This window comes from Mastigoproctus giganteus, chromosome 7 (assembly GCF_048544385.1).
Source record: "Mastigoproctus giganteus isolate SK-2022 chromosome 7, ASM4854438v1, whole genome shotgun sequence".
Lineage (NCBI taxonomy): Eukaryota > Metazoa > Arthropoda > Arachnida > Uropygi > Thelyphonidae > Mastigoproctus > Mastigoproctus giganteus.
Genome location: NC_143581.1, coordinates 147,529,681 through 147,553,626, shown reverse-complemented (window position 1 = coordinate 147,553,626; position 23,946 = coordinate 147,529,681). Strand labels below are relative to the sequence as shown.

At 36.7% G+C, this 23,946-nt stretch overlaps 1 protein-coding gene across 1 annotated transcript; it reads right to left on the bottom strand.

Annotated features, from left to right (window-relative positions):
- Nucleotides 1-3,963: 3,963 nt before the first annotated feature.
- Hsc20 (iron-sulfur cluster co-chaperone protein HscB-like protein, mitochondrial) lies at nucleotides 3,964-23,031 on the bottom strand. Its single transcript, XM_090377132.1, has 2 exons — nucleotides 22,539-23,031; nucleotides 3,964-4,514 (listed from the first exon to the last, which is right to left on the bottom strand). Exons 1-2 carry the CDS (start codon nucleotides 23,013-23,015, stop codon nucleotides 4,128-4,130), a joined length of 864 nt encoding a protein of 287 aa, XP_090233258.1. The 5' UTR covers nucleotides 23,016-23,031; the 3' UTR covers nucleotides 3,964-4,127.
- Nucleotides 23,032-23,946: the final 915 nt, after the last annotated feature.

The following is a 23,946-nucleotide window of genomic DNA, read 5'->3' as shown; positions in this document are numbered from 1 at the left end:
ACACATCTATCCTATATCTGTCTTTCCTCAATTTGAACTTATGCCCTCTCAGGTGATTATTCTGAGCAAGAGGAAGAATCCCATCAGCATTGAGCATGCTCAAACCATTCAAGGCTTTATACACCTCTATCAGATCACCTCGCTGGTGCCTAGTCTCCAGACACTGTAATTCGCAAAACTTCAGCCTTTCTTCGTAAGAGCACCCCTTTGTTCCATTCACTAATCTTGTTGCTCTTCTCTGTACTCTTTCCAGCAGCTCTACATCCTTCTTGAAATGAGGCCTCCAGGCCTGTATACAGTACTCTAGGTGTGGCCTGACCATTGCCTTATACAAGGGAATAATCACCTCCTTATCCCTGCTAGAAAAATTCCTATATATCATTGACAATACACCATGAGCTACTCTTGCAGCCCGTCTGCACTGCTCAGAGAACTTCATATCTGCCTGCACAACCACCCCCAGGTCCCTTTCATTCTCTACCACTGTCAGTGTAGTACCACAGAGTTGATACATTGCTCTGGGGTTGCTGTTTCCCATATGTAGTACTTTACATTTGTTAATGTTAAACTTCATTTGCCACCTCTCAGCCCATCTGCTCAACCTTTCCAGATCCTGTTGCAGAAGCATAGTGTCAGTAGTGTCCTTGACAACCCTGCCAACCTTCGTATTGTCTGCAAACTTGGACATTAAGCTTGATATACCATCATCAATATCATTTATAAATACAGAGAACAATAAAGGACCCAATACTGAACCCTGAGGGACTCCACTAATAACATTAGTCCACGATGAGCAGTGTCCATTGATTACCACTCTCTGTCTTCTCCCCCTCAACCACCCCTTTATCCATAGCAGCAATTTGCCTCCAATGCCGCACTGCTCCAATTTGTGCAGCAGTCTTCCATGTGCAACAGTATCAAAAGCCTTTCTAAGATCGAAGTATATAATATCAAAGTTATTCCCTGCATCCAGTTCTTTTCTGACTGCATCATAGTATCCAATCAAATTGGTCAGGCAAGACTTCCCCTTAACAAAACCATGCTGTGTCCGAGCTATAACTGAAGTCTTGTCTAGATGATCCTGCAGTGCTTCTTTAACCAGTGCCTCCAATAATTTTCCGGGAACAGAAGTTAAACTCACAGGTCTATAATTACTTGTGTCAGCCTTTGATCCTCCCTTGTGAATTGGGGTCACATTTGCACATCTCCAGTCCATGGGTACCTCCCCTGACTCCAAGGGAGCTCTCATAATTATGGCTAAGGGTTTGCTTACTTCCTTTGCTGCCTCCTTTAATATAACTGGATAGATCCCATCCACCCCAGGTGCCTTTCTTGTGTTTATCTTCAACAATTTCTCCTCCACTTTACTCTCAGTTATTACAAGATTCTCTAGCTTACTGCTAGAGTTCAATACACCTCTGGCATTCCCTTCGCTGAATAACTCCTCATGTGTGAATGTCGATGCAAAATATTCATTTAGTTTGTTAGCTACCTGAGCAGGGTCATCAACAGTTGACCCATCGATATCAAGTGGACCAATCTGATTCATCCCCTTCCTTCTAGAGTTTACATAAGTAAAGAACTCTTTGCTGTTTTTCTTCGCATCCCTTGCCAAGGATCTCTCGTAATGTGCCTTCGCCTGCCTAACCTCCTTTGTAACTTGATTGCAGATCAACTTGTATCTATCATAGGCTTCTGTGTCACGTGTTAATTTGTATGTATCCCATGCATTTTTCTTCTCTGCCATATGCCTCATTAGTTCATCTGACATCCATTTAGGCCTAAACTTTGAACAATATTTCTTAGTTGGTATGTAAAGCCTAGTAGCTTGCAAGATAAGTTCTTTGAATGCTTCTCATTTTGAATTTGCTGTTGCTAACATCATCAGTTGGTCCCAATGTATAGAATTTAAATACTGTCTCAGTCCATCGTAGTCGCCTTTACAAAAGCAATACCCCTTCCCTTTACCCCAATGGTAGTTAACTCTTTGAGTAACTCCCACTTCAGAACACTGTGATCACTGCCACCTAGTGGTTCATTTATCTGCAGATTCTTAATGCATGAAGAATCACTACTGATAATCAAATCAAGAGTATTACTCCCTCTAGTTGCCTCCCGAACATGCTGATGTAGAAAACAATCATCCAATAAATCCACAAAAGCCTTGCTAGTGTGTGAGTGACCAGCCCCCAAATTCCAGTCAATATCTGGGAAATTAAAATCCCCCATTATAAGACTCTCTGATTTACTGGCCCACTCTATTTCTCTGTACAGTTTCTTATTATACTCATCAGAGTCATTAGGCCTATAGCACACTCCTACTCTCAATTTTGATCTCCCAATGCTTATGTCACACCAAACTGACACTGCACTGTCCAGTGATGTCGACTGGCTTCACTTCCTTGGATTTTATGTGTTTCTTAACTAATAGCATAACCCCTCCTCCCTTCCTATCCTGTCTATCCTTTCTGTAGACATTGTACTCCCCAAATTCCAGTTCTGCATTCCTTATATCTGTGTGACACCACGTCTCTGAAATCCCAACAATATCTGCCTTTGATGTTTTGAGCAATAACTCAAATTCATCAAATTTATTTACTAAACTCCTAGCATTGGTGTACATGCAAGTATACATGCACCTGCTCTTCCTCTTAGCCACCCTAACACAACCCATGTGTTTACTTGTACCCCCATGATTCCCAGCAGTCTCTGAAATATCCTGCATCTTATTTTCCAGGCTGCTGCTCATTCCAATAGAAGCAGTGCAAGAATCACTTTCTCCTCTGCCAGTGGCTACTGTTAATCAATTAGTCCTTGTATCCCCCCAATCTAGCAGTTTTCCAACCCACCTAACACTGCCTCAATAGCATCAGCAAACATTCTTGCACCCTTTCTATTTAAGTGTATCCCATCCCTGTAGAAGCAGTCTCTCCTGTTAACAAGTACAGACCAGGCTGAAAAAAATTCTACCCCTTGAACCCTGCACAATCTTTCCAGGGCCGAATTGATCGACAGGGCTCTCATCATATACTCCCTCCTATCGTGTATGGGCAGAATTGCAGACACTTTCAAATTCAACCCTAATTCACGGCTTTTTTTCATCAGTGACCTGTACTTGTTAAGTAATTCCGCCGGTCTCCTACTCTTAATATCATTAGTGCCAACGTGTACAACTATATCACCTTTTGTGCCCTTAAAAGATGATATCCGCTCTACAACGTCATCAACCTTTGCCCCTGGCAGACATACCCTGGTCCTGTTCCACCTATCCTTTTTACAAAGCATGTTTACCGTTTCCCTGACAATAGAGTCACCAACAACTACTAGTTCCTTTGGGACCAGCGCATTCTGCCTTGGGGGTTGCCGCTGTGTTGCGCGATGACCAAGTGCATAATAGTTTATGCACTTGGTCATATTGTGCATAATATTGTCAATAATAGTGCATAATATAATAGTTTACCTTGACCATGGCCACAGATTTAGATGATCAAAGCTAACTATGATGGACATGCAAAACAATTTTCAATGCAAATTATTCTATCATCCATTTTATTTAAGTAAAATTAACTGACTTCCTTTTACTTTCATGTATCATGAAGGAAATTTAAATTGGCTGTTTTTTAGGGGGGGCTGATGGCTGATGCTTTTCTCTTTGTCACAGATATATAACACTGAAGATCAACTCAAAAGATGATATTCAAGGTAATGTTCAAAGATAGACATTCACCGGTTACCAATAGGCATACCACATGCCTGGATCCTATCAGCAGCCACTGAATGGTTCATAAATATAACGTCATTTGTGAGCAATGTGATCATGAAGCGTGCATTTACTATTCCAGGTCAGCTTTAGACAATTTAAATAATCAAATCTATTCAGTTAAGTTATAATTAAATAATCATATTCCTCATGCTGTATTATGAACAAATATTTAATTTTTATGTTTTGAGAGAGTTAAATTATGCATTTCCTTCTATATATAAAATTGAGCTTCCTGGTGTATAAAGAAGTATTTTACAATGAGGATTTAGTTTTTTCTGCTTGGGTGGCATGCATATAGGCAATGCTGGAAAAAACAACATTCAACTTTAATATGGTGTTATGAAATAATTTGTCAGAATAATAACTATTGCTCTTTCCTTTCATTATATCCCTCTAATGTCTTCAACTTGTGATCAATATTTATATAGTATTTCAGTTTGGCTAGACACAAACGTGCCTCTTCTAGTTTATCATCAAGAAAAAGTTTGGGTAACTGGCTGAATGAACTCTTGATCCATCCATTAGTTTTTAACCTGATTTCTTTGATTACTTCAGATGAAGGTGAATTTGCAAGGCTTTCATTTATTTCCATAATTTCCAAAAGGAACTGTGGTTCCATGATTATTTCTTGTTCTTCAAAAGATAAGCCTTTTAATTCAAGAAGGTAAAGTCCTCTATCTAAAGGGAGGAGAAGGGTACGATATGCCTTATTAACCATGACAGACAGCCTTTGAGAAAATGCCTGTTCTTTCTGCAAAGCAAAAAGAACAATCGTACAAAATGAACATTCAAATTAATAAAAACAGACAAATGATTATACAAATGAATATATGTATGAGGTGCTACCCAAAAGTTACCAAACTTCTCTTGGCATGGCAAAATACATGATGGTATGCAGTTCTGCTGCTGCTAGACAGTAACAAATCTTTGCAAGTAGTTTGGTGCTAATCTAGCCTTCTTCAGTACTGTTTTATATACCACTGAGTAAGATGATCGAGTACTTTATAATTTTGTGGTTTTGTGGAAAGAGATTTGAAAGAACTACAAGTTTGCATGAAATTCAAGCCTGTGTGGCTACAGTATAATGTTCTAGAATTCTTCTCTATCTTATGAACTCCTGACTTCACGATTGTTCCCAGGTATAAACAGAAAATTTATTTATTTATTTAAATTCTGATAAGAGTGTGAAGTTGGAAGGGGAAAAAAAAAAAAAAAAAAAAAAAACAAAAAAAAAAACCACCTGAAATGCATGATAAAGACTGCATTTGAAGAGCAAGCAACAAGCAGAACTAATGTTGACTGGTTTGTGAAATTCATAAATAAATTTTACAAACCATTCAAAAATGAAGTGAAATTTCAGGGTATCTATCCACAGCAAAATCAAATATTGAAAGTGACTCATGAAAATACTGCACAGAGCAAATTCATCAAAACAGACAATTCACTATCCATGCTTTGGCAAAACTAAAGATGCTATAAAGCCATTTCCAAACTTTTTTTTTTTTTTGAAGTAAAGACTACTTTACAACACATAGAAATATATTAATAACTATTTACCTTTAGTGATATGTACTTATACTTAACATATGTAGTATGTTAGATTGTTATATGCATAACACTATTTCCCATCACTGTTAACAGGGTTATTGATTAAAACAAAAGAAAAATCTACATTTTATTGTCAAGTCCCGCAGTTCAAAGGAAGTTTTATTTTAGCCAGCGAGTTATAAATTACTGGAATAAGTTGCCTTCATGGGTGGTAGAGGCCGACAGTTTGGGGAAATTCAAAGGTCATCTGGATAGTACTTTCGGGTAAGGGAAGCACATAGGATGATAGGTTTAATTTCCTTTTTATTTATATTTTAATTTATTAATTATTATTATTTAGTTATTTATTTATTTATTTTTTGTTTTTATCATTGTTTTGTTCGGATTTTTTTTTCTTTTTGGCTGGTGCAGCATAAGCCATAGGCTTTCTTGCACCGTGCAGCCATTACTAATACTAATAAGTTAGGTGGATCATAAGTGGTGCACAAACCATAGGATTGAAACACTATTCAAGTTCATGGCAAAATTAATGCTACACAAATTTTGCCATGAACAACCAAGCATGCCTCTGCTCCACCATCTGTTTACTAGTCAGATCTGACATAGTGCAGTTTTTGTTTCTCTCCCTAAAAGAGAAACTGAAAGGAAGGAGATTTAATGACATCTGAGACCCAACAAAGATAAAAGTATTTCAAAAACCAATCAAACAAGGACTCAAAAAAGTGCTCCTAGCAATGGCAAGGGAGAGTGGATAATGCAAGGGGACCACTTATAAACACATAATTTGCAAGGGAGTTGTTAAAAACATATGCCATTGAATATCCAGCAAGTGAAACCATTTTTGCATGAGTGCATCCATCCAAACAGATTTTTTGTGGAATGTTTTTTTATCTGATTCTCTTAGAAATTTCTGTCAATCAATTCCAAATTTCATTAAAAAACTGGATAATTAGGAATCTAACAACTGACCATTTTTCTCCGTAAAGATTAAGTTATCCATATACCATGCGCTCTCTATATCGAATATTAATTGGTTTCTTAACAGTGCAACAGATAAGGGGCAATAAACTCACATTATATGACAAACTACTCTGCATTTTGAAAAAAAAAATTCACTCATCTTTTCTCAGAAAACGGCATTTCTAAATCATTTTCTAACGTTGATTTCAAAAATTACTTCCATTTGCTCCATAACATCAAGTTTCTTCAAAAATCTCAAAAGAAAATTTTATTCTGCACGATTTTTTATTAAATTTGGCAAGAATTTGTAAATGAAATTATAACAAAATGCTACTTTTACCAGACTTTTATATTTAAATTAAGTGTTGAAAATAATATTAAAAAGGGCAATATGCTAAAAAGTCCAATAAAACACATATCTCATTTTAAAACTGAGGTGGTAGATGACTTCCAATAAGCAAAGTGGTGGTATTTCGTCAACCGGTGAAATACCACCACTTTGCTTATTGGAGGCTTGAAGTGGTGAAACCCATGTTTAGTCTCTAGAGCAAAGTTTCTGGCACCCCCCCCTCCCCCATACTTCTCCTTCAACCCATGCACGGTACTAAGTACTACTACTTAATATCCTCTTCAATATTCTGAAATAGTCAGCCATCAGGTTGACATTGCACCTCCCTTGGTACCTCACCTCCATGTGTTTAATGTCCTGGTGAAACTTCTCACTGTTCTTCACTAACATTTCCTAGATTTTCTGAAAAGTAGTTGATATAGGAGTGTAAAAAATGTATTTTGACACATTTTCAACTATATTCTTATAGTCCGGATTCTTGTTGTTCCCTAAGAAGTTCTTAACAATACACCTGAAACCAATCCATGCCTGATAGTTACCTCAAAATCTTGGTCCCTTATCAGTTTGCAAATTTGAGGTCCAATACAAATACCTTGTTTTAGCTTCTCTTCGGTAATTGATGGGAATTTAGTACAAAGGTAGTTGAAGCAGGCCCTTGTGGGTAGCACAGCTGGTTGGATCACTGTCCTCCCCCACACCGGGTGGAAAAGACAGGAGGAATTTTTATCTGGCTTTTTCACAACATGGCTGAGTTAGTCTGTCTCAGGAGAGCATAGCATGGTTTTTCTCCCGGCAACTCAGGTTTTTCGTAATGCAAACAAATTCTACCTCAGAACGCACTCAATTTACAGACAATATAGAAGGAACAATAGCATTAGTAAAGGCATATGATATAAAAAAGCAAGCTTATATAGCATCAGCCAAAAAAAAAAAAAATTTCTCTTTTCGCCCATCCACTCGCTCCAAATGTTTGTCTAGTTCTGCCTTGAATCTATTTAAGCTATCAACTTCTACAACAAAAGATGGAAGTTTGTTCCAGCAATCCACCAAAAAAGGCAAACTTCCGCACATCTATCCTACAACTGTCTTTCATCAATTTGAATTTATGCCCTCTCACGTGATTATTCTGAGCAAGAGGAAGAATCCCGTCAGCATTGAGTATGCTCAAACCATTCAAGGCTTTATACACCTCAATCAGATCACCTTGCGGTGCCTAGTCTCCAGACACTGTAATTTGCAAAACTTAATCCTTTCTTCGTAAGAGCAACCCTTTGTTCCATTCAATAATAGTAGTAGTAGCATGTGATGCAAGAAAGCAAGTGTATGAGCTTATGCAGCATCAGTCAAAAAAAAAAAAAAAAAAACCACCATTCCCTCCAAATGACTGTCCAGTTCCTCCTTAAATTTATTTAACCTATCAACTTCTACAATGACAAATGGAAGTTTGTTCTAGCAATTAACCACCCACTGGCTAAAGGCAAATTTCTGCACATCTATTCTACATCTGTCTTTTCTTAATTTGAATTTATGCTCCCTTAGGTTCGTAATCTGAACAAACGGAAGGATTCCATCAGAATTCAGCGTGCTCAACCCATTCAAGGCCTTATACACCTCAATCAGATCAGTGAGCAGGTGCCTAGTCTCAAGTCACTGCAATTTTCAGAACTTAAGCCTCTCTTGGTAAGAGGATCCCTTCATTCCCCTCACCAATCTTGTTGCCCTTCTCTGTACACACTCAAGCAAATCTACATCCTTTCTAAAATGAGGCCTCCACACCTGTACGCAGTACTCAAGGCGTGGCCTGACCCTTGCCTTATACAAAGGGCACCTCATTTTCCTTTTCCCTGCTAGCAAAATTCCTATATATCATTGACAAAACCCCATGACCTGCCCTGGCAGCCTGTCTGCATTGCTCAGAAAACTTCATATCTGACTGCACAATTACTCCCAGGTCTTTTTCATTTTCTACCACCTTAAGTGTAGTACCACACAGTTGGTACGTTTCTCTGGGGTTACTTCTACCCATATGCAGTACTTTGCATTTGTCAAGGTTAAACCTGAGTTGCCATTTCTTAGCCCATCTGCCCAAATTATCTAGATCCTCTTGCAGTAGCATACTGCCATTACTGTCATTAACAACCCAGCCAACCTTTGTATCATCTGCAAACTTCGACACTATGCCTGATATACGTTCATCAATCTTCTTCATCTTCGCCTTCTTCCCTCATTTATATGGGGTCAGCATTTCCATCCTTAATTCTTTTCCTCCATTCCTCCCTATCCTGGGCTTCCTCTCTCCTCCATCCTCTCTCTTAAATCCTCTGCCACTTTGTCCTTCCATCTCAGCTTAGGTCTCCCCCTCTTCCTCTTTCCTATTACTTCCAATGTTTCGCACCTCTTCCCCACATACTCCTCACTTCTTCGTTCCACATGTCCAAGCCACCTCAACCTAGATTCCTGCATTTTTTTTACTCAGAGGATCCACCTTAACCGTACCTCTGATCTAGTCGTTTCTTATCCTGTCCTTCCTCGTCACACCACACATCCATCTTAGCATCCTCATCTCCGCCACTTCCATCTTTTTCTCCTGGGCCCTTGTAATCGCCCATGTCTCAGCACTGTACATCAATGCGGGTCTAACCACAGTTTTATACACTCTTCCCTTCATTTTACAATTTACTTTCTTATCATACAGCACCCCACTCATCTTTCTCCAGTTCAACCATCCACATTGCACTCTATGCTGTATTTCTGCACTCAGTCCTCCATCCCTCTCAATGTTCGATCCCAGATACTTAAATTTTGAAACTGATGGTAGCTTTTCCTCCTGCAGTTTTATAGAGCTCTTATCTTCTCCATTTAATACCATATATCCTGTCTTTGTTCTACTTATCTCCATGCCTCTCTCTTCCAACGCTTTCCTCCAATTTCTTCTCTACCTTTCCTTGAGATGGTTCGCACAGTACGATATCATCCGCGAACAGCATACTCCATGGTGCTCTACTCTTCACTTCTCTCACCAACACATCCATTACCAGATCAAACAGATATGGGCTGAGAGCTGATCCCTGGTGCAGTCCAACTTCTACAGAGAACCCCTCAGTCATACCTACACTACTCTTAACCTGAGTCACCGCTCCCTCGTACATTTCCTTCACAAGCCTTATGTACTTTTCTGATGCTCCCTTCTCCCTCATGCATCTCCATCAGGGCTCCCACTCCTGGGTTTTTCCACCCAGATCTGGGTTTTTTGATTGTCATCTGGGTTGATAGGTTTTTTTCACAAAAATATCTCATTATCTGGGTTTTTCAGTAATTTTTAATTTTAAGTCAAAATTTATTTTTATTTCTTGTAAATACAATAAAATTTAATACATTTAATAACAGTTTACAATTTTCTTAATTTTATATTGTAACAATACTGATCATAATTTGTAATATCTCAAGTGCTTGTACAAAATACTACAAATGTAAAAGGATTTCAAAGTTTTCGCAGGGTTCTACACTATGAAATTACACTTACATGTTCATACATGTAAGCATACATGTTCGTGTTACTAACATGTATGCACAGCCTATTGAGCAGGCAGAAGGCGGTCTTCACTGCACAGTCTTTCGCGATCGTTCGTGGTATTATTGCATTATTTGGTGTGATTTTTACATTTATGCTTGTACTACATATAGTGATATAATAAATTTAAATTGTAGTGCCTATTTCTATTTTATGTTAATGGATTAGTGATTTATTTTTTATTTTATAGAACATTTTAAATAAGATAACTGCTAATTAGCCATACCCACAAATTGCCCCACAGAGAAAGATGAATAAACGGTGGTATACTCAAAATTTTAGAAATGAATGGTTAGAAGATCCGGAATTAAAGGATTGGTTGAAAGAAGACAGTAACGAAAAAGGTGCATCTTACTGTATTTGTTGTGAAATTAAATTAAAGAATGCCTACTATATAGATCGATGTTACTAGCGCATAAAAATACAGTTAAACATAAAAAAAGTGCAAATATTGCTAAGACAAGTTCAATGTTAGACACGTTCTTCACAAAACGTAAACCTACGGAGAATGAAGAAGTAGCAAAGGCAGAGTTAACAATTGCTGCACTCATTTCTGAGCATAATATTCCATTTGCGCAATGTGTTCACCTTATAGAAGCATGTAAGAAAGCATTTCATGATAGCAATATTGCAAAACAAGTTCAGATGAAGGCGACTAAAGTCTCTTATCTTATACAAGATGGCATAGCCTATCATGAAAAAATATACATTTCTAACAGATGCAGAAACAACAAGTTTTCAATGATAATAGATGAAAGTACAGATTTATCTTTATTGCAAGTTCTAGCTGTTGTTGTTGTTAGATATTTTGATATTCAAAAACTTGATGTTGTAGATGTGTTACATGACACTATTTGTGTCGAAAATGGTACTTCAGAAGGGCTTTATCAAGCTGTAAAAGATCTTTTCATAGAAAAAAACATTCAAATAAGTAATCTCGTTGGCTTTGGAAATGATAATTGTGCCACTATGATGGGTACTAAGAGTGGGTTCCAGTCATTGCTAAAAAAGGATGCACCATCAGTATTTATAATGGGATGTGTTTGCCATTCTTTTGCATTGTGTGCTAGTCATTCAGTCAAGGTACTACCATCATATCTAGAAATATTTATAAAAGATATCTCTTGTTATTTTTCCCATAGTAGCAAAAGATTAAACGAGTTCAAAATGATTCAAGATGTTGTAGATACTGCTAAGCATAAAATCCCCAAATTAGCACAAACACGTTGGTTATCCTGTGGCAATGTAATAAAAATTATTATTGAGCAGTGGGATGCGTTAGTTCTTTATTTTCAGTCTCAATCAAAAATTGACAAAATCGATGGTGCAGGAAATATTTACAATACTATGATCACCAAAGGAACTAAGCATATGTTGTTGTTTTTAGGATATGTACTGGAGAAAATAAACTGCCTGAATATTGAATTTCAATCTGAGCATTTCAGATTGCACTTACTTCCTTCAATGGTTTCAATTGAGTATAAAAATATTCTTAGTTTTTTCATAAAAGAAGGAGTCATTACTTCGTGCAAGCTAGTTGAAATTGATCCAAGCAATGCAATAAATCATTAGCCTCTGAATAAAATATATTTGTGAGGCCGTTATATGGCCTTATTAAATTCAAAACCACTTGGTGACAGTGAAAGCAGATTTAAAAATGGTGGTTTAAAATTTCTTGTTGAACTTTGTATGGAAATCAGAAAAAGATTTCCTCTAAATGAACCCAGAAGTGATACATGATCGTGCCAATTCGCCATCCTCAATTTTCCATTTAGCAATGCAGTTCCCTCACCTTGTTTCTGAAGACAAACCAGATCTTCTAGATGGAGATCATTTCGTTTAAATCAAGATTTAGATTTCTCTTACAAAATCATCCCTGAGTTTTGGTATCTGTTACATAATGTAAAAGATGGCTTTAATAATTCTAAATATGAGATTTTATCTAACTTTATGACCAGTCTAACTATTTTACCTCACTCTTCGGCAAGCGTAGAAAGAATCTTCTCCCAAGTAAACCATATAAAAACAAAAGCCACAAACTCCCTTAAACCAGAAACTGTGAAAAATCGACTAATAGCAAAACAGGCGATAAATAGATCTAATCAAAATTGCTATACATGGAAACCTAAATCAGAATTGGTAAAAGAAGTCATACAAGGGACTTGTCATAAAAGATACGAAGAAAGTTTGAAAAAAATGAAAGAACTTCAAAAAATAAATGTGGAGGGAACTGAATGGGATGAAAATTCTGATCACAATTAAATAAAAGATATTTTTGCATGGTAAGTTTTATCTTATTTGTGTTGCTATACTATATGATAAAAACTAGGTTTTTTTTGGGTTTATTTAAGTTGCAATCTAAGTTTTTTTAAAATTTGTGAGTGGGAGCCCTGATCTCCATACCTTTTGTCTGGGCACTCTATCATATGCTTTTTCCAGGTCTATGAACACCATGTGCAACTCTACTTGCATCTCCCTATATCTTTCCATCACCTGCCTTAAAGCAAAGACTACATCTGTTGTTCCTCTTCCTGGCGTGAAACCAAACTGTTCCTCTCCTATTTCCGTCTCCTGCCTTATCCTTCCTTCCACAATTCTTTCCCAGATCTTCATCGAGTGAGACATTAACTTTATTCCCCTGTGGTTCCCACATTCCTGCAAATCCCCCTTTCCTTTATAGATTGGCACAAGTATACTTTCCCTCCACTCATTGGGTATCCTCTCCTGCTGCCACAGTTTTTCCATAAAGTCCCATAGTATATTGATCCCTTCCTCTCCCAGACTTCTCCATACCTCTACTGGTATCTGATCAGCACCTACTGCTTTGCCCCTCTTCATTTTTCTGAGTGCTCTTTCCACTTCTTTCCTGCTTATGCCTTCCACTACTCTTTCATTCGTTTCTCCATCCTCTCATAGTGCTCTTGGGTTTTCCTCATTTAGTAACTTCTTAAAATAGTCTCTCCACCTTTCCTTAACCTCCTCCTGTATAACCACTCCCCTCTCATCTTTAATGTTTTATTGATGAGAAGTCCTTTGATGCCTTGTCTCTCGCTGTGGCTATTCTCATCAATTGCCCATCTCCATCTTTCCTTTCCAGTTCCCCATAGGCCTCTTCCACTGCCCTTGCCTTTGCTATTGCCACAGCCCTTTTTGCCTCCTTATTTGCTAATTTATATGCTTCTTTATCTTACTGGCTACCTGTTGAATCCCATCTTTTCTTCTTCTCCTTTTGTTTTATCACCGCTTGCACTTCCTCATTCCACCACCAGGCCTCCTTTCCCTCCGACACTCCCTTTCATGATGTTTTCCCAACAACTCTTCTCCAACTTTCCTTATGATACAACTATTTAGCCACCTAGAGGGGCAAGCCAGCCTCAATAGGTGCCGGTCCCAAGCCCAGATAAAATGGTGAGGGTTGGCATCAGGAAGGGCATCCGGCCGTAAAAAAAAAAAAATTATATACCTTCATCAATATCATTGATAAATATACAAAACAACAGAGGACCCAACACCAAATCTTGCTGCCCTTCTCTGTACTCATTCCAGCAGCTGTACATCCTTCTTAAAATGAAACCTCCAGACCTGTATACAATACTCACAGTGTGGCCTGACCATTGCCTTATATAAGAGGATAATCACCTCCTTATGCTAGAAACATTCCTGTATATCATTGACAAGATAAAATGAACTAAGCTTGCCGAATGTCTGCACTGCTCAGAAAACTTCATATCTGACTGCAAAATTATCCCAGTCCTTTTCATTCTCTAGCATCGTCAGTGTAGTACCACCCAGTTGATATGTTACTCTGGGATTACTGCTTCCCATATGCAGTACTTTGCATTTGTCAATGTTAGACTTCAGTTGCAACCTGTCAGCCAATCTGCTCAACTTTTCTAGATCCTGTTGCAGTAGTGTACTGTCATTAGTATAACAACCCTGCTGACCTTCTTATCATCTACAAACTTGGACTTCACCAAATCATGGGAATTGCAAATGGCACAGCCTTCTTTTTATCATTTTCCCACAATCTCAAGGTTTCAACACAGGTACATATTTTTTACAAGTTATGTAATATCTTGCCTTTGCTTGAGGACTACGTAACTTACAAAAATATAATAAAATAAGTTTGGATTGTTCAAACGTACATGAAAACATCTTACTCACTTTTCAGCACAAATCTGACACAGTAACCTGAAAAATAAACTGAGCTCAATCCAATAAACACTGCCACATGGAGCTGTCAAGGTCAAAAAACAAATGAATCAAGGCAGTATTGCCAACATGTGAAGATTCAGTTTACAAATTCCCAGCATTTACTCCTAACTTAATACAACTCATAACATCAAAATTATGTTGTTTGTGAAAAAGCATAGTTGGAAAAAAATAAAAATAAAAAAATTGAATAACCTTTTTGAATTCAGCATAAAAAAAAAAAAAAAAAAAAGTTAAAAACAGCTATTAATCTACAAACATCAAAATTCATGCGGAGTAGTGTAATTCATTCTGGAAGAGTCATGACTTCAACAGCACTAAACTCATGTTTTTTGGATGAAATGCTAAAAAAAAAAAAAATGTTTTTTTAATTGTTTAATAATAATTATATTTAACAATAATTAAACATACTATACATATCAAATTGCTTCTTAAGAATGAATCATTTTCAGTCTAATTCCAGGAACCTAAATTATAAAGTTGTGGGCTGTGGATTGATGAAGGCATTATCATTCTTGAAGAATGAATCTAGAATTCATTATCTCCTAGCCTCCTTGTCATTCAAGACTTCCTCCAAGGTAACTGGATCTCCCTACATCCAAATACTCATTTAAAGGCAACTGCAAAGCTGCCCAACAGTTGAAGAAATTCAATCAGTGACAAAGTTCTTAGTTTCTTCTCCATCACTTTTTCGGGTAACTCCTCTCAGGCCTTAAATTCACCCAACCGAACCAGGTTTACAGTGTTAAGTTTTTTCTGATCATGTGCATCATCAGCAGTTCAACATAAAATTCCAGGTTCTAATTCCAAACTTAACAAGCTATGCCGCTCTGCAATTCTTTCCTGCATTTTTTTCGAGCATCTCCTCTTGGAACCCTAAGAAATCAGGCAATCATTCAGGCCATGCCTTCCTTCATGCAGCATGAGTAAATCAGGAACCAACTTCATCATAGGTGATTGCAATGCATTTGCATTCTTTACACTTAAGTATTTCCAAAATTTTCTTTTCTCCATCAGTGGCCTCTAAACATTTAGTGAATCATATCATATGATACTACTGCTTGAAATCAGCAATTACATTCTGGTCCAAGAGCTGTAAGGTCAATTTTGTACTGTAGCAAAGAAGTTAAGACTTGTTCATTCCATTCTCTACCATCCCATATCACATCAAGGTTCTCTTGGTTATCTAGAGCATTGTCCACAGCATGCAATGCCTTCTCTACCAAGTCATTCTGGCTTGGGAAAGTGTTTATTTCAAGGCAAAAATGATGGCAGAACTACTCTTGGAAGACCCTGGTAATCCAAGCTTTCTTCTTTGACATTCAAGCCACAGGAAGCTAAAGTCTTTCAAAGCACCTGGGTTCTTACAGTGGTAAACAATTATCAGTTTCAACTTGAAATTCCAAGCTGATTTTTTTTTTTTTTTTTTGATTTGGTAGTTGTTGGCGCATCGGCTTCTGTGGCCATATTGCACCTCCCAAGGTTTTTTTTTTTGCAGTACTTTGATCCAAGCCCGAGGCGGGAATCGAACCCGCGACCTTTGGGTTGCCGGGCAGGTACTTTACCCACTCGGCTAGCCCGGTCGGCTGAAATTCCAAGCAGTATTGCTTTCAAGAAGGTACTTTTATGATTTATGACCTAGTAAGCTCTTCCTCCATGATAAAATATAGCAGGCATCTTCTTCACAATAGCCTAATTTCATCGATGTTGAAGACTTCATTAAGACTGTAGTATCCAAGCAATAATTCAACCAAAAAAATAAAAAAAAAAAACCATCTTTGTCCATATAAATATATGCCCTCTGATCATACTCTTCTCTCCTCCAGAAAGGACCTATCCTGCTGCTTCTTAAATTTCACCAGACTGTCTAACTGCATTTTATTTCAGCAGTCAACAAGCCAGCTAAATGCAATGATGTCTAGTCTAGTAATTTTCCTCAACATATCATTCATTTTGCTACCCCCCCACCAGTGTCTTATACACCTCAAACAGTCGCTACTTGAATTATGCCCATTTCTCCACTCCATAACTCACATCTTTACAGTCTCTGCTTCCATGTTTACATCTGATATCAACTCTTGATTTTCCAAACTCAAAATGAGCAATAATTTTCAATTTCATTTCTAAAGTAGAGATGAAGTTTGGCTTCTTAGCTTTCTCATTTAAGTTGGAAGATCAAGTCAAATTTAGTTCATTTCAAAAATAAAATAAAAACAAGATTGGTAGAAAACTGGTGTGGAAACCTCTCAATCAGAAGTGTTTCTGGTAGGATGGCAGTGTTGAGCAAATGGAAGTTACATACATGAGATAGGTAGCAACATAAGAATGGATAAGAGAATAATGGTGTTAAACAGTAGTTAAACAATGATAGGAAGTGACAGATTAGAGAGTAAACAGATATCATATAATATAATCAATGTAAATCAGCCAAATTGCTGGAAATTCTGTTAGTGGCAGTGCACCAGGTGGAGAAATAAGTGATCATTAGAGGATGCACAAACATAAAAAATTCTCTTTTCAAGGTAGCAACATAAGTATGGATAAGAGAATAATGGTGTTAAACAGTAGTTAAACAATGATAGGAAGTGACAGATTAGATAGAGTAAACTGATATCATATAATATAATCAATGTAAATCAGCCAAATTGCTGGAAATTCTGTTAGTGGCAGTGCACCAGGTGGAGAAATAAGTGATCATTAGAGGATGCACAAACATAAAAAATTCTCTTTTCAAACAGATAGTAGATATTGCTTTCTGAAAAGTTTGTTTTTTGTTATTTGTTTATTAAATATATAAATGAATTACTATTTTTTTTAAATTCTATTAATCACAGGAAATTCATGAAATACATGCTATACTTTATTAAAATCCACAAGAAAATAAATGAACTGCATTACATTACAAGAAAAAAGTTGGGTGAACTTTGTTATGAGGAACCTGTAGTGAAGTGGAAAGAATTATTTTAATGCTGAATTAATTAGTTATTAACTAGCAAGAAGTTAGCTACTTGTACACTTCTACTGATCATAGGGAGAAAAATGGAAAGATTTCATTAATTTAAGAAAAAATAAAAGCTGTGTGTGAAATGCAACATAGGATAATTACCTAACTAGTTTATTATTATCATCATTACAGTATTGAAACTTTTGAATAGCACTTCATATTACAAAGAGAATGGTTTTATTTACTAGAATAACTATATAATCCATAAATAAGGATAAGAAATGATGAATAAATTTCAATCTTTTATAAACAAAGAATATCATATTATTTATTCCTTAATTTCAAATATATGAGGAGTCATTATCTGAGTATTCATTTATTATCTGAGTACCACAATTACAAGGGGACTCTGATAATGAATCACTTATTAATAACTTGCAGATCCATGATAAAATGCAATCCATGGACCAGGACTGCATTATTCCATGCAACTGTAAATGGGTTAAGTGTTTTTAAGGCATGTTATTTACACCTCAATTTTTAGGAAATTAATGGCCAAAAAAGACATGACCAATGAAAAATTTTTTGGAGCATTTTGGTATTTTGACTGTGCTGAAATTATTAGACAACCTTGGAAGAAAGTTTCTGTTTGGCTCTTTGAAAGAAACTTGTGTCATGATGCCATTCATGTACTAATGAATTTGATAGTAAGCAGATGCAAAATGAAATTGCAAGTCATGTAGGATTCTGCGAAGTTGATAAAAAAAATAGTCAGAGAACTGCTTGAATCAAAGGCAATTCCATTAACAAATGAGAATCAGGCAGAGTTAGACCAGTTAACTGCTGAAGAAGAGAGAACTGACAGGTATGAACTTCACAAAGAAAACAGAATTGAATTAACAAAAGGTGTTTGGAAAAACTGACAAGGCTCGAGTATATTTGCAATAATGATCCTCTCCCTGAATGTGCTGCAAAGGTTAATGTGAATTAAAATATGTCTAGTATTTTCTAATGAAGTTTTATTATCATTTTATATCCTCGTTACCATAATTTATATTTGGTTGTCATTAGTTTTTAGTTTTAATAAATTTTTGCAACCATTGTTACTGTTTAGGTGAATCTATATTCTTTAATCTATAATTTTTTTTTAAGTAAAATTAAATGCAACAAGGCATCATATCTTTAAGAGTATAATAATCTATATAAAAAAAAAAGTAAAGTGCAGCCATTATCAACCCACTGCAGAATGGAAGCCTCCTCAACATTTCATGCTGAGGGAAATGGACCATAATCTGCCACCCTGGTCCAGTGCGGGTTGGCAGATCGACCGTATTCAGTAGTCAGGGGCTTGAACCCCGGTCTACTCAAAGAGCATGTACTACTGCACTCCCACTCCTACCCACTCGGCTATGGAATAATCTATATAATGTTGGTGTAAACACACCATAGACAACTCTTAAAAAATTACATTAGTAGTGTGAAGGGCATCATTTTATCTATATCTCATATTGTGCTCTTCCTTCACAACGAGCTGCCGTGTATTGCACTGTCTCAATAAAATTATGCCCTTCACACGACTAATGCAGTTTTTTGTTTAAGAGTTGTCTACGGTGTGTTTACACCAACATTATATAGATTATTATACTCAAAGATATGATTCCTTGTTGCATTTAATTTTACTTAAATATTATCATGTACACCTTCTGGCATCTCTCATATTGTGGGATTATCTCTGTTGGTTTGATTTTTAGGAGCATTAGCAACTAAGGCCATATTGCTCCGGGATATGCGGTGGTCATTTCGTGACCTTTCCGCATCCTTCGTATTTGGTGGTGACGGGCTCAAACCCCGGTCTAATCAAGAAGCGTGTGCTACGCACTGCTGCTCCTTCCCACCTGGCTACGGAGGCGCCTCATTATCTTTGTAACTGGATTGTCGTGTCTGCAATACCAGGGTACCTGCCCACCCACCGATAAAAGGCCAACAAGCCTTGAAAGGGTACCTACCCACCCACCGAAAAAGGGCCAAATAGCCCTGAAACGGTCGGGTACCTACCTATCCACCCACTGAAGAAGGGCCAAATAGCCCTGAAATGGCACCAGGGGGAGCCTGATGATGTCCGGAGTTTCCAAGAATAGGCAACAACAGCCTTCTCCACTAGGGAGGCGTTGCCTATTCGAGGAGTTTGTGTGGTATGAGTTGAAGGATTTACTGCTCCTACTATTACTTTCCCTCTACCTTTTTGCTTTTCTAAGTCTAATAGGGACAACTGGATAGCCGAGCTATTATCCCACACACATACAAAATAGCCTTGAAACGGTGCCGTCTGGGTGGTGGTGCCTGTGTGGGGTCATCACTAAGTAATTTTTATCTCCTGGTGGAATTCCTCACACAGCTCTTAAACATTTTTTTTTTTTTTTTTTGCAATTTTCAATTAATTATCAACTAGTTCTTTGTAACTTTCACTCTTAAATGTTACCGAGAAAGCTATTTGCTACAAGAAAAAATAATGCTAAGCATTTTGCTCAAGAGCAGTCATTTTGTCTCCCAGTTATTGTAAATGCAGGAGCTGCTTATCTTGTAGATCAATAATCTGCACAACATCCATGCAACAACACCTATTATGATTACAGTTTCAATTTGGAGTGCAATGTTATTGTTTTCTGTGTATTTGTATTCATAGAGTTATTTATGATCTGTATGATTTTGACATCAGTTTTGATGCTAGACTGAGTGAAATGTTCCTGTTCACTGCTTAATCCCATAGTTTTTATTATTATTATTAGCCATTGGAAGCCTGAGGCTTATGCTGCACCAGCATAAAAAAAAAAAAATTCCCAAGTTACCCTGTGAGTGAGTGAGTGAGTGAATGAGAGAAGTAGAAAGGAATCACCAAAAAAGAGAAGAATGATGATATCCAGCTCAGGACCCTGGGTTTGCCAAGCCTATACTCACCAGATGTAATATTGAAGTGCTTGGTCAATTTTCTCAAGGGAAAAAGCTTTAATTCTTTAATTTTTCAAATCCTCGTAACTGCTGAGACTTGGATACAGGGGTCCACAAACTTTTTTTGATTTTTGAAAGGGTCCCCATAGATCTCAGTAGTTTGGGAACCACTGCTCTACGCTATCAATCTTCGACCTTTCAGCTTGATTTTCATTCTTGGGAAGAGGAAGAAGTTGCAGGGGGTTAAGTCTGAAATGAACAATAAGGACCAAACAGTCTACACTATCATCTCCAGTTGTTTCAACACCTTGCCACAACTGTCCTCTTTATCATCGAAAGCAAGATTACTACATAATTTCAAAACCACACACCCACGTAAAAATTAACTTTTTTTTGAGTAGCTATAAACTGCCAAATTCCTATCTGCATAAAAGTGCAAAGAAAGAACAATAAATAAAAAAAATAATCATAACAAGAGGCTAATTATTGCTTTACTCTCCTTAAATACTGCAATAGAAAGTACAGTAAACAAAAATGCTGGAAATCTATCTTCAGCTTATCCAGTGGTGCAGACAAAATTTTGTTTTGGGAGGGGGTGGGCCATACATTTCACACTGGTACCTTTTACAAGTAACCAAGATGCTACAGTAAAATTATATATGAAACAAAATGTCCTTGGAGGTTTTATTTCCCTCATTACCTTGGTTGCACCTACAAATGAGGTATGTCTGGGATAACAGCTCATCATTACAAACAATGAGCTATGTCTGGTATGATGATATTGGTGAAACCTGTATGTTATTGTTTGAAGATAATAAAGCACTCAAACCTACATTGGTATAATTATGTTTCTTTTCGAATTGTAAATATTAACATAAAGGAGTCAAACATTTCATGTTATTTTATTTCACGTTATCACCTCTTCAGTAACAGCTGTTTGCAATAATCACCATCAAAAAGGTCACTTCAGTCACAAAAACCAATTCCTTTGACCCAAGTGACCTTTTCGTGAGAGACTGGATTTAACGTATGTTTCGGTAACACTTTGCTACAGACATATATGGGCATACATGTAAATCCCCCAATCTACAGGTAAAGGCAAGTTTAACTTATTTTAATTTGTATTCAGATGTAGAAACACCTTTCCACTGTTCTATGGTAAATGAAATAAATAATTAAAGGTTGCGTGTGTGTGTGTGTGTGTGTGTTGTAACCCAGCTGTGAAATTCTAAATGGGAAGTAATCAAAGAACTAGTAGGCTTTTCATACCAACAAAGAAATACTGTTCAAGGCTTAGTATCAGGTGATACAGAAGCCTATGGTAGACATAAATTAGTCTGTAATTAAATCAAAGGAAATTAGGCTAGATAAGGTAGATTATGAGAAGTCTCTGGCAAAGGATGCAAAGAAAAACAGCAAGACTTCTACTCTTATATTAACAATAGAAGGAAAGGAATGAATCACATGCTATAAAAGTTGGTTTTTGATGTCGTGGTGTGAATGTGTTTTAATTTATTGTTACACTGTAAATCAGTTACTTCCATCAGCAGAGTTTCCAGGACGGTGGAAATATCAACGTGAAATGCAGAACAAAATAGCAACAAGATGTTCACAGCTGAACTTTAGAATAGGGTACCCCTGGGTGTGGCCAACAAACAGTCAAAGTTGAGGAAGTGATTGGGTCTGTCAAAATTAAGGACTTTTTAATAGACTTTCATTTTTGTCTTGTGGTAAAATGTTAGGTTAGTTTATGCCACTAATTCAGGATGGATTCAAGCAAAAGAAGTTTAGGTTTTTAATAGACTTTTATTGTAGTGACAAAAGGTAAAGTTAGTTTTTGTCACCAATTCGGGATGGATTCAAGCAAAAGGAATGTAGTTTTTTTAATACAAACAGGTCAGGACAGTGGTTGAGAGAATCCAACTGGTCAGGCAAGTGTTTGTTTGCATTTTTGGTGTTGATAACTTGTTAGTTTGGAATGATAGCAGAAGCCTGCAAGAAAAAAAAAAGTATTTTTTTAATTAACTTATTGTCTTTTAATTTCCTCGTTTTTTTTGCCTTAATTGCAACACAGTTCAGGTCTGTCAAGTGACAGACAGGGAGGGGGGGGGGCAATCAAGTCAATCATTTCGATCGTTCGTTGGAGAAGCCGAGGGGTACCTTATTCTAAAGCAATACAATAAGTTAACGAAAATAATTTTCTGAGCGCAGGAAGTAAATAACTGAAAAATAAAATAATACACACCTCTGATTTCTTCACTGTTTTATCTGGATGAAAAATTTTTTGCAGGTTTCTGAAAGTTTGTGTGAGTTTAGTGGTGTTTATGTCATACATGGGAGTTTCTTGCAAAATTTCAAAATAATTTAATGAACTATCTAGTTCTTGAATGCATTTGCAGTGAGAACAAATAAAGTCCGTTCTTTTCAAAGGACTGCTACATTGCCAACATCTGCTATGTATACTTCCTGCTGCACCTGAATTTAACTTCCTTACCATGAATATTGTTTCTAATGGATCGGTCCTAGCTGTGGAACAGAAAATACCCTTATGCTGGCTTAACTCGTACTTCATAATACAAGCTATAATCGAATCACTCTTTCGAACACTGAAATTTTTAATAATCAGTGGCAAAGTTCGAAGTCTGGATAAATTGTTCATACTAAAACGGAATAACACACACCGTTCAACTTGAATAAACGAACTGACCAATTGTTGAGACATTCGCTTGAAAGTGCTCTTTTATATATATACGCAGATACACAGAGTAATACTCTGTGCGCAGAAACACAAACACTAGGTACTGGACTATTTATATAAATTATGACTGAAAATAACTAGTTCGAATAACCAGCATCAATGCGCAAAGAATTACAGTTAGAACATTAATGATATAGTAATAGTTTTTATCCCATTTTCTTACACAGGCATTGAGGATAGATAACTATTTCTTCCATTCGAAACAACGATGCCAGCAATCACTTCTTTTTTTTTTTTTTTTTTTTTCTCCTTGTAACATTAGCAGGGTCGGATTTACACAGAAGCTAAACAAGCTACGGATTTTTTTTTTTTAAATATTGTCACAGGTAAGAGAGGAGGGCCTCATGCATGTTATAGATTGGGGTCCAAACAAGTTTAAATCCGGTCCTGAATATTAGTACAGTATTAATCAAGCTTTTGAAGTTGGAGAAAAAAGCAGAAAGTGTTGGGTTGAAGGTAAATGAAAATAAAACGAAGTTTATGATTACAGGTGGGAGGGAAGGACAAAGTACTCAACAGATCTAGCGAACAGAGAAGAATTGTTTCAATAGAACAGAATCCTTCAAAAAGCGGGAACTACGATTCAGCATGATAGTGGTAATACCTCAGAAATCCAGGCTCGTCTTAATGCTATTTTTCCCTGCAGAAACACTTTCGGCCTAGCCAACCCATATAGTTCTGCGAGACACCTTGACGAACTACAATTTTCCGCCGTCCACACATAAAATAAAACAATAGTTTAAAAATAAAAAAAAAATCAAATGACATAATTTACTTTATTCATTCATTTTTATTTATATATTTTTTGTTTCAAATATCAATGAGATATTTGCTTTTCTTTGCGATCACTCATTTTTTTAAAAAAAATCTAATATTGGTAGTTGCTGGTTGGTTA